The 10,847-nt window shown below is 36.8% G+C and overlaps 1 protein-coding gene and 2 long non-coding RNA genes across 6 annotated transcripts; all 3 read right to left on the reverse strand.

Moving 5' to 3' along the window:
- Positions 1-342: 342 nt before the first annotated feature.
- On the reverse strand, positions 343-4,131 carry LOC107691903 (uncharacterized). 3 transcript variants are annotated; one of them, XR_001634592.1, is made up of 9 exons: positions 4,078-4,131; positions 3,829-3,877; positions 1,914-1,960; positions 1,691-1,740; positions 1,472-1,497; positions 1,223-1,251; positions 902-951; positions 698-721; positions 343-519 (listed from the first exon to the last, which is right to left on the reverse strand). It is a non-coding gene; the product is annotated as an uncharacterized LOC107691903 (long non-coding RNA). The 3 variants fall into 3 exon arrangements; XR_001634593.1 differs by having other exon boundaries at positions 698-725; XR_001634594.1 differs by lacking the exon at positions 3,829-3,877.
- A 173-nt stretch (positions 4,132-4,304) lies between these two features.
- On the reverse strand, positions 4,305-5,413 carry LOC107691904 (uncharacterized). The gene is made up of 3 exons (XR_001634595.1): positions 5,364-5,413; positions 4,805-4,849; positions 4,305-4,358 (listed from the first exon to the last, which is right to left on the reverse strand). It is a non-coding gene; the product is annotated as an uncharacterized LOC107691904 (long non-coding RNA).
- Positions 5,414-6,369: 956 nt separating this feature from the next.
- On the reverse strand, positions 6,370-10,478 carry LOC107691905 (uncharacterized). Of its 2 annotated transcripts, none has more exons than XM_016490744.1 (3): positions 10,349-10,478; positions 8,507-9,168; positions 6,370-7,220 (listed from the first exon to the last, which is right to left on the reverse strand). In XM_016490744.1, the coding sequence occupies exons 2-3, from the start codon at positions 9,122-9,124 to the stop codon at positions 7,068-7,070; spliced, it is 771 nt and encodes a 256-aa protein (XP_016346230.1). In that variant the 5' UTR covers positions 9,125-9,168; positions 10,349-10,478; the 3' UTR covers positions 6,370-7,067. The 2 variants fall into 2 exon arrangements, with proteins under 2 accessions (XP_016346230.1, XP_016346231.1); XM_016490745.1 differs by lacking the exon at positions 10,349-10,478 and adding an exon at positions 9,296-9,673.
- Between the last annotated feature and the right edge of the window lie 369 nt (positions 10,479-10,847).

Consider the following 10,847-nt stretch of genomic DNA (forward strand, 5'->3'; position numbering starts at 1 on the left):
AGTTCGTTTCTATTGAGAAATGAATGCCCAATTAACAAAATGAGATTAATGCTATGCATTTTCATGACGAATCAGACACTAACCATTTTTGATGTTGTGACAAGCCTTTTAAGTGAACATTAACAAATTATCTTGACCTAACACTGAACACTACTTCTAGTGCTGTGAGTGTTAAGCTTTACATACCAACACCATCAAGTTTTATAAATCAATTAACTTTGTTCATGACTCATAAAGCTTGACCAAGCAGAATTGCATTTAAAAGGGTCACATTTCCATTTAGATCACTGAAAATCCCTGATACAAACATGAATGCAAAAGGTGATGACTCGGGGACGCAACTGTATTTGAAACGGCAAATTCAGAAGAGCCATTTATTTTGCAATCTTAGGAATAAAAAGTAAAAAGAAAAACACTCAGTTACTAACGCCAGTCAACACTTCAGTTCAGCAGATCTATAGTACAGGGATGAACATCAGGTTTCAGCCAGTTCAACTTCTCAGATGCAATTTAAGTGACCTGGAGGGGGAATAAAGAAAGTCACTAAAAAAAGTCTCTTGAACCAGTACCTTTAAATGGTCTACATTTAATCAGAATTATCAATCAGTCATAACACATCAGACTGGGGCGATATAAGTCATCATTTAAAAAGTAATACAACTAATAAATCAACATAAGCCAATATGAAAATACAAACCTTTATGGTCAGTCATGGAACTAACTACCTGAGGGGAAAGAAAAAAAGTCTAAAATGAAAGTTTCACAAGTACAAATTTTAAATGAAACCATTTACTGAGATCAGAGGGTACCATTCAGTCAGATAAATCAGACTGGGGCGGCAACTCCGTCATCACACCAACTAGTTCACATGTAACTCAAGTTGAAAATACAAAACACATACCAGCTTCAGTATGTTCAAGGGAGCAGAACTTGAAAGAATTCACTGTAGTCCTGCAAGGAATCAAATTAGAGAATTTTTTTTTTTTTTTTTAAGTTAGGAGACCGATATATGAAAAGGAAAACTTATCTACGCTAAAGCTAGTTCTTCTCAGACTGTTAGTAACCCCAACAAGTCATCCCCTTATTGCCCAGGCAACACCAGTGGGTTCACCATTTCAGGTTCTGGTATTGGCACAGGGAGTAAGACGTGTGCAAGTTACATCATAAAAGGACCAGCTGCAATAAAGTTTGTCATTTTGTTTATTAGGAACAGAATTCTCACCTGTGAATTCACCACATCAGGTGCGCCACCTATAGGTTAAGAAAAAAAATCTTAAGGGAGAGCAACAAAAATGCAGAGATACAAATGCCAAATCTGTAACATCAGTAAACGTTAATTTATCAGCAGGACTTCAGACGAACGAGACTGCAAAAATCATCATAGGTTACAGATGGAATTGAGCACTGAGGTACAAGTTAACTAAAAAGGGACTATTTCAAATGGAATGACATGGTAAGTGCATATTCTTACCCGTTTGAGTACTACATGCGTGCAACCTTTTAGGAGAGAAAAATCTGGGCATCACTTCAGATACAAAAAGCATGCAAAATGTAGGTGAAACATGTACTGTAACATCATTTATAAAGACTTATCAACAGAATTTCAGACGAACGAGATTCCAAAAAAATAATCATGCATCACAGAGGGACTAAGTATTAAGTAGCAGCACATGGGAACAAATAACCTTACCTAATACCACCAAAGGACTTTAGCCACTCAGTCTTGGACAAATAACAGCCCTGTCGAGAAAAGAGGAATGATGTCTGACACGGTCATATGGAAAATCAGAATGATAAGCGGCCAATAAATCTCTCAGATGTTCGTTACTTTTCACATAGGGTCAAAGTGAGCTAAGTATCTTCATCACGGAGACGGAGAAAAAAAACACTGAATTTAAAATAAACAGAAGTACCTTGGGAGTTCCAGGTCTTTGGTGAGAGCTCATTGTGCCGACACTACCTAAGAGACAAAAGAGCTTTAATATTAAAACTAGGGCTGGACAATAATTCAATATCAATATATGATCTAATTTCTTCAATAACTGATGATTTTTTAAAATTTCCGATATACATTACCAGTGTTTCCCATACATTGATTTATTAGTGGCGTTTGACTTTGAATAAACATGAGCACTGCACGTTTCAAAATCAAAACGCGGCGCGGGTGTTTTATGTGAATGTGTCTCTGAAGGGAACCGACCGTCTTCAGAAAAGTTTCGATGACATTTTCATTTTTATCTGATGAAGTAGCTCATGAGCGGAGCTGCTTTGATTACAGCCATTGCCTGGGAAACCGCTAGTTTTATCACTCTAAAAGCGCCTCCTGCTGGCAGAGAGGATCACTTTTCATACCATTTTTTCTACCCTTTTTTCTGGCTGAAGCACATTTGTTTCAATCTATAATAATCAGCCTACACTACTAGTCAAAAGTTCTTGAACAGCAAGACTTACATATACATATATATTTTATTTTATTTCTATTTTTTTTTTTTTAATTCTCTTCTGCTCACCAAGGCTGCATTTATTTGATCCAAAGTACAGCAAAAACAGTAAACAGTAACTGCTTTGATTACAGCCATTGCCTGGGAAACCGCTAGTTTTATCACTCTAAAAGCGCCTCCTGCTGGCAGAGAGGATCACTTTTCATACCCTTTTTTCTGGCTGAAGCACATTTGTTTCAATCTATAATAATCAGCCTACACTACTAGTCAAAAGTTCTTGAACAGCAAGACTTACATATACATATATATTTTATTTTATTTCTATTTTTTTTTTTTTAATTCTCTTCTGCTCACCAAGGCTGCATTTATTTGATCCAAAGTACAGCAAAAACAGTAAAATGTTGAAATATTTTCACTTTTTAAAATAACTGCTTTCTACTTGAATAGGTTTTAAAATGTAATTTATTGCGGTGATCAAAGCTAAATTTTCAGCATCATTACTCCAGTCTTCAGTGTCACATGATCCTTCAGAAATCGTTCTAATATGCCGATTACCAATATTTAAAACAGTCGATAACTTTTTTTTCAGGATTCTTTGATGATTTTAAATTATCAGCATTTATCTGAAATATAAAGTTTTTGTAACATACACTATTCTATTGGGGAGGAGGAGTCGTGGCCTAATGGTTAGAGTCGGACTCGTAACCCAAAGGTTGCAGGTTCGAGTCTCGTACCGGCAGGGATTGTAGGTGGGGGGAGTGAATGTACAGCGCTCTCTTCCACCTTCAATACCACGACTGAGGGACCCTTGAGCAAAGCACCGAACCCCCAACTGCTCCCCGGGCGCCGCAGCAAAAAATGGCTGCCCACTGCTCCGGGTGTGTGTTCACGGTGTGTGTGTGTGTGCGCACTTTGGATGGGATAAATGCAGAGCACTAATTCCAAGTATGGGTCACCATACTTGGCCACATGTCACATCACTTCACTTCTATTCAAAAGCTTGGAGTCCGTATAATTTTTATTATTTTTGGGGGGAAAGAAATTACAGAAATTAACACTTTTATTTGGCAAAGATGCTTAAAATTGAATCAAAAGTGATGATAAAAGGCATTTATAATGTTACAAAATATTTCTATTTCAGATAGTGTTCATTTCGATATCGGAATTATATATCGACCGAAATTAAGAAATATACAGTGATATAAATTTGGGCCATATCGTCCAGCCCGAATTAAAACTAGAGAAACAAAACCAGGTTTATCACTGTCTGATCAGGGTTTTGGGGACTGTAACACCATGGGGCAATCAGACGGTCTAGATATTAACAGTATAAACCATCCATTCAACCACCATTTAAAAAAAAAAAAAAAAAAACACCACACCTCACCTGAACATTACGGTGCTCCATTACCACGACAAAAAAAAAGGGGGATGACCTAGAAAAATAACAGGCATTGTAAACACGGAGTAGCCAACACAGTTCAAAAACAAGCACCGTACGGTCATATGGTCCGATCATACTTTGGTGACTAGAATGCCATATGACAAATCTGTCGTCCAGTTAAGATATAAATACTTAAATCACTTCAGACAATACGGATTTGAAACCTAACTTTGAATTCGAAAAACTACTTACAAACACAACCCATGGTCATCATGCTCTCAAAGTTCATGTGAAGGAGGCCTTAAAATAAAACCGAACAATTAGTTACTGCAATAGGGAGGTAACTAGACTCCAGTCATCTGCCTCATCTCAGAAAAAAAATGGCAAACATCACTGGAATTCAGACATATGCTTGTCTTTTGAAATCATCATTTAAAATGTTCAATCTTAAAAAGGAGGACCCTCAACACTTGAAGAACTTGCCTTGAATTTAACCGATCTTGGTCTACTCATCCCAGCAGATGGCACAGAAACTGCAAAACAAACGCTTTAATAAGTGTCAGCATTCACAAACACAAGCACTAACATTAATGCTTGGCACTGTGTGCTAGATGTCCAATGCTACTCAGTTTAGAACAGTTACATCAAAGCAATTCAGGAAGAGAGAATTCAGAAGTCATCACAGTAGCACTGGATGTCAATTCATACATTCAGCACACAAATGCTGCAGTTACTTCTTGGGTGTGGTAGACCATAATTCAGGACTACACCATAGGAGTAAGATCCTGGATCAATTAAACTCAAGTTCTTTATTATAAAAGGACCCATGCATTATATTCATGTAATAAAGATGAACAAAGCAGTAAAAGCAGTTTCATAGATTACAGTTCTAGTTAACGGAGTTCCCTAATCTAATATGTCAGGTCCACATACAAGTGGCACATGCTTTAGGAAAAGTACTATAAAATTGCATCCTTACCTTCCCATGAGCCCATGCAATTCATGCTCATCGTGGTCGACACAGCTGCAAAAGAAAACCGTACAGTTGAGACACGTGTTTGCATTTGAAGCTTTCACAACACGGAGGGTTTACAATACAATTCTTCACGCCAGTCTCTCCTCAGATAAATAAAGTGCAATCACAGCATTTCAGTACAGGTCTGTGAAAGTTATCATCATTGAGAGATCTCGCCAACGCCTTAAAAAAAGCAAACCAGTAACAAATACGTCTCAATTACGCTACAGTAACATGTCAACTTTGATAATAATGGGAAGATGTCAAATAATAGCAATAATTAACCCAGGATGGTTTTAGATACAAATCAGAGGCTCGTGGGCCAACGGAATGGAAACACCCAGAAGCTATCTACTAAAGGGCTACGGAGTGAAATAAACGTTTAAATGCATACGAAGAAAGAAAAGAGGGACATATATATATATATATATATATATAACTTAAGAACCTTTTGTAGAAAAAGGCGAAATAAAAAGCTGAACAACTACACTACAGTTGATATAGATACAGCGCAACACCTCACCAAAGAAGAAGCTGCTCCAAAATGGACGAAGTGAAGGTCTCGGCGCGTTTTATTCTTGTCACGTAAAATCCACGCCCATTTTACAAACAACCAATGAGGTTACTGGATTACATTAAAAGCGCCAACATTCGTTGTGGTCTCTGAATTAAAATATTATTAAATATTTTTAAAACAATAGACTGTAACTGCACAAAAAGTATGTAAAACATGTTATTCTAGTGCACATAATAGCCATCCTATATAGCAAAACTAATAAATGCAGCATAGTGAGAGCAGACACTTAGAGGCAAAATAATGTATAACACAATTTGAACGTATAACACACGTATACCAGTATCACATACATTCAGCTGTAGAACGTTTTGTTGCTTGTTGATTTGTAACATAAAAAGCAGATGAAAATCATAACTGTCCATTTTTAAGCTTCACATTTTCCACTAGATGGCACCATATCTGCACCGATACAAGAGTACTGGTAGGCCTACAATAGATTTGAAACAGCAAAGCTACTCACTTAACATCTATGTAGTATGTACACTGTGCATAATGTGCTCATTTTCTGTATGCATCGATTACCTAGATGACCCACCCTAATTATCAAACTGTCCAGTATTAATAAGAGCACACTGTATGGGATATAGTATCCCACAATGAAATGCGTCTGACTTGACCTTCCATTCCAGTGTGTGATGAATGATGAACCATATCAACCACAATGTTTAACATGACTCTTTTGCTATGTTAAGAATAGAATACTACTATACAACTTTTCTTTGTATAGTATATATATACCGTGTGTGTGTGTATATGTATATGTATATATATATATATATATATATATATATATATACACACACACACACACACACACACACTATATATATATATATATATATTTAAAAAATGTATTTCATTGAGCGTCGCTATATTTGGCATATATCTATATATTTTGGTATATGTCGTCACAAAAAAATATTTTTTGCCGTATGGGAAACAACACTACAACACTTTTGTTCAGTAGAACAGAATCAAGCCAAACAGATTGACTTTTTTCTCACTTTTCCTTTTTATTATAAGCACTGCTTTGATGTCACAATGCAGATAAAAAAAGGCGCTACAAATAAAAATTCTCCTACATAACATTAGGAAACTGGGTTCAGCAAACTAAGTTAGACAAGATAAATAAGTCCCAAGAAAACAAAAGCCATCTTCATTTCATCTCTCGGCTCAGTTATTTATATACTTCACTGCCAGTGATGTTACCTGTTGATGACATTAAAAAAAAAAAATCCGTGAGCTCCCAGTTTTTTTTTTTAAGAGTTAACCCTTTGGTACAAAACCTGTAATACACGTTCATCGCCAAAGTACAGGAACTCTGCTACTGTTCACAGCTCAAAAACATTATCACATCAAATAAAAAAGATCTGTCCACATTGGATAATTATAGGCCTCATGTTTCCTCACAAGGGAACAAAGATCAGGTAGACGCCTCTTTAGTTAGCACTGTGATAACAAATTTATACACTGATAAAAAGTTCAAATATTGACCTTTCATGTCAGGTTACATAATGATCAGTTTAAAACAAGATTGATGGTTATCCGTTTTATGCAAGAACAACGATGCATATTAAATATTTGAGCACATTTAAATTAATAAATGAAATTACTCATCAATTTGAAAATACAAATAAGTCTGTTCTACTGTTATCTGAATTCTGCTAAAACACGATTCCTGTTCAATTCAGTTTTGTCTGATGGTGTGGATGAAGAGGAGGTTGATGATATAGGTGTCAGTGTCACACTGTACAGATTGGCAACAAAAGTCTCCCATCCTCTACGGAAAGCTCTGTCCACGGCCTAAAAGTAGAAAAGTAAAAATAAATGATAAAGCCAGTTTATCACAGAAAACAACACCCTTTACATATGAACATACATCACTGTTAATTAGAAAGATGTTTGTTCAGTTTTACAGGGTCAGTGCTCTGACAGAGAAAGCATGTGCCCTTATTAGCTGAACTAGAGGACAGAATGGAAGTGACAGGGTTGTTTGGTTATTCACATACATTCCTCTAATCAAGGTCACCTTGTGTGCAACTGAAAAGAGTTGTTGTCCCTGTATCACTTGCATATGTCCTCTGACCATATAAATGCAAACAGAAAACTGATAGTGATTAAACAGATGGTTCAAGAAAAGGACTAATAACACAAGAGGGTGGGAGTAAGTACATAACTATTACTCTTTAGGTAGGGTGGAGAGATGAGAAGGAGAGACAAGCATGGTATATTGCAGCAAATGTAAACAGTTATGGGGTGATGGACCCTAGCAGAAATAACAGACTGCTTATTTCTGCACAATGAAAAAAAAAGGAACTTTACCCCACATGCCTCTCTAAAATATCTTCCTCCTTGAAACCATAGATAGTTACAGAGTAACCAGCCCTGCCTGCTCAAGTGACCTTCCAAATAGTATTAACTCCTTAGGAGTTAAATATTATAATTAGATACTGGGATGATGCATGGGACATTGAAGGTATCACAGTTATGTTCGGATTTATTCACAATAAAATTATTATCAAGCAAAATTTGAAAATGGGTTGTAGACTGTCTGTTTAAGGTGCATAAATGCTAACCAATATTTTGTATTAAATATGGCCATATTAAACACCAATAGCACAAATATGGGAACACATTTCGTTGTTCTAATAGTCTATTTATAAAATACCACTGGCAAGAGTTTTATTTGTATCTTTATCTACACGGTGTTATGTGAACAACCAGTCGTTAACTACTCTAATCTTGCGCTGTTGTAAGCAGTTCGTGTTTGATTCACTAAAAGGAATTGACTCATTAGAGTAATTTGTTCTGACTACGCGGGTTGCGGGCATGGTTTTATTCACCAAAAAGAACCGTTGCGGCAACGCCGAGTAGCCTAAGTATTGCAGTTAGGGTATTTTAGTACGATATTTCGGCGGAGAACCGCCAACGAAACCGAACTCCATTCGATTCCGGGTCCAGAATTTTTCAAAATTCAATTAAATTCAAGTTTATTTGTATAGCGCTTTTTACGATACAAATCGGTGCAAAGCAACTTTACAGAAATGTCCAAATGAATTAAACAACCAACCCTAAGGACTAAATCTCACCTTGCGATAATTCTTGAGATTGTTCCTCTTTACAACTTCCATTGACTCTCCATTCAGTTTGCCTTCTGTCTTCTTCTCTTTTCTTGTGTCTTCCATTTCCCGTTCTCCTTCTTTCTTCCCTGATATCAGAGTCTGGTCATCAGTATGCTCCCTCACAGAGAAATGGATCAGTGTTGGTTCTGGTTCTTTGCTGTTTTCCAGGGTTTGGGTTGCTGGTGGCACCTCTGGGTTTAGATCTACAGAGGTGGGCTTGTTGGTCTCATTACCAAGTTCTTTTTCTGAGGGAAATTTGTCATACTTTCCCTTCCTGGAGCTCATCCTGCTCCAGCGGCGACTCAGTCTGCTGGGCTTTCTCTTCAGTAAAGTGGTCCCATCGTCATCCATCATACCCTGGTTAAAATCAACCACATGGTCATCTTCTTCTATCCAGCCTGGAGCTGTACTATTGTCTTGGGTGCTCCTGTTTAAGGTTCCTATCTGTTCTTCTATGGTCTCTCTCTCCATCTGTACATCGTCTCCAAACATCTCATCCAAGCGCCCATAGAATCCATTAGCCTTGTCCAGGAAAGGAGGAGAATGAGGGGCCTTGTTCTTTCTGGAGCTCCTGCCGATAGTCATGGTCTTGTGAACTCAGGAGGAGATGTTAATCCAGTCTTTGCAATCTAAAGAGGAAGGAAGGAAGAAGGAAACATGTGACTTTGACGTGTGATGGTGGTCATCTCTTAAAAATGTTGGGAAAAGATCAGCCATATATTTGTCATGAGAGAATTTGCAGAAGACATTCCTTACACAATCAAACAAAAGAAGAAGAGCAGCAGCATGCAGGCTTCCTTGGGTCTACTGTCGAAATTAAACATGGCCTGAGGTTTATCTCTAACCCTCCATCCCACATTAATGTGTGTTTATCAGTCACGTCATCATAGGCACACTGTTCAAAGTTCATTCTGTGTGTATACAGCATATCAATAAGTTCCTATTTAGGAAAAGCGTGTCTCCTAAAATGACAGGCTACTCTCTGCTTTATGACTTTTTGATAAGATGAACTCCAGCCTGCCATTGACTTTGACTCCAGTTGGTCATGCTGGAACTGCAGCTGGTGCCAAGACAGATGACTGACTCAAAATCACTCATAATGTCATACTGTGCAGAGATTTACACAGTCATTATTCCACATATTTTATATTATTCATATTAGGACGTGCATTAAGCTGGGCTTTTCAAATATTTCACAAATAGCTGAACTACAAATGAAATGGAACATGAAATTAAGAGCAAATTATGAATATTTGATCACATAAACATTTTAGTAAAGCCCATAACTTACGTATAGGAACTAAAAGTTAAAAGATATTATAATACATGATATAACGAGAACATATTTTAATTTAAATGCCGTGCTGAAGACTCCGAAGCTTTGCAAATGTTAAGTCAGTATTAGTGGTGTAGTTTTCTTATATTTGAAGATGTAGATCACAGTACTGGTTTGAAAGTGTCGTATATAAATTTCTAAATGTTTCAGTAAAGGTTTTGCTGTTTAAAAGAAAAGGAATTGACTAATTATAGTGTTCAGAGTTAACCATGGTTGTATGTATAATTTGGTATTGTAAATGATCATTTACACATAAAAAAGTTATGTTTACCTATATTGCTATACAAATAAAGTGTCTTATTTATCTATCATTTCAGAATCTCAAGGTTGCTTCATAATAAGCTCAAAAATATTTATACACTTAAAGAAAAATAACATACAATGCAAAAATATGAATGACAGAAAAACTAATAACAATAAACACACATATAAGACAAAAACAAAACCAAGAGCATTGGAGGTTAGTGACTTACCTTCTGGCTGTTTTCGCGGAACTCTGCTCTCACTCGCTCTTTGTGTTCTGGGCCCAACTCACCTTACTCTGACACACACAATCGTCACACTGTCTGAACCTGTCGTCACTCAAGCACACTAATACCTCCCTCTCTCTCTCTCGGTTTCTGTTTCATTTAATTAACTGAAGAAGTGAAGCAGCCTACAAAAAATACAAAATTCTAAGTATCAGCCAACTCAGACCTAAATACACAAACAGTTTCAAAATTTTACTGCGCAAGTTGTAAAGTTGTAAGTACAAGTCTTACCAAGAACCATTATCAGAAGAACTGACTCACCTGAGCAGGACTCTTAAATGTGTTTTTGGGATTATTCACTGGGTGGGAACATGATGCACTGTGAGGGATTTCCATTTCCAAAATGAATACTAATCCACTGAACTCTCACTGTACACAACACACGTACTCATAACACAATGTTCCCAAATGCTCTTGGTTATTTACGTTTCCCCCCCTCAAA

Source organism: Sinocyclocheilus anshuiensis, unplaced genomic scaffold (genome assembly GCF_001515605.1).
Source record: "Sinocyclocheilus anshuiensis isolate Anshui unplaced genomic scaffold, SAMN03320099.WGS_v1.1 scaffold426, whole genome shotgun sequence".
Lineage (NCBI taxonomy): Eukaryota > Metazoa > Chordata > Actinopteri > Cypriniformes > Cyprinidae > Sinocyclocheilus > Sinocyclocheilus anshuiensis.

Bases quoted from the DNA above. Each gene is read 5' to 3' on its own strand.
- LOC107691905 (XM_016490744.1), bottom strand. From the start codon at position 9,124: ATGACTATCGGCAGGAGCTCCAGAAAGAACAAGGCCCCTCATTCTCCT. The intron at 7,221-8,506 runs GTGAGATTTAGT...TTCTACTTTTAG, and splicing joins ATCTCAAGAATTATCGCAAG to GCCGTGGACAGAGCTTTCCG.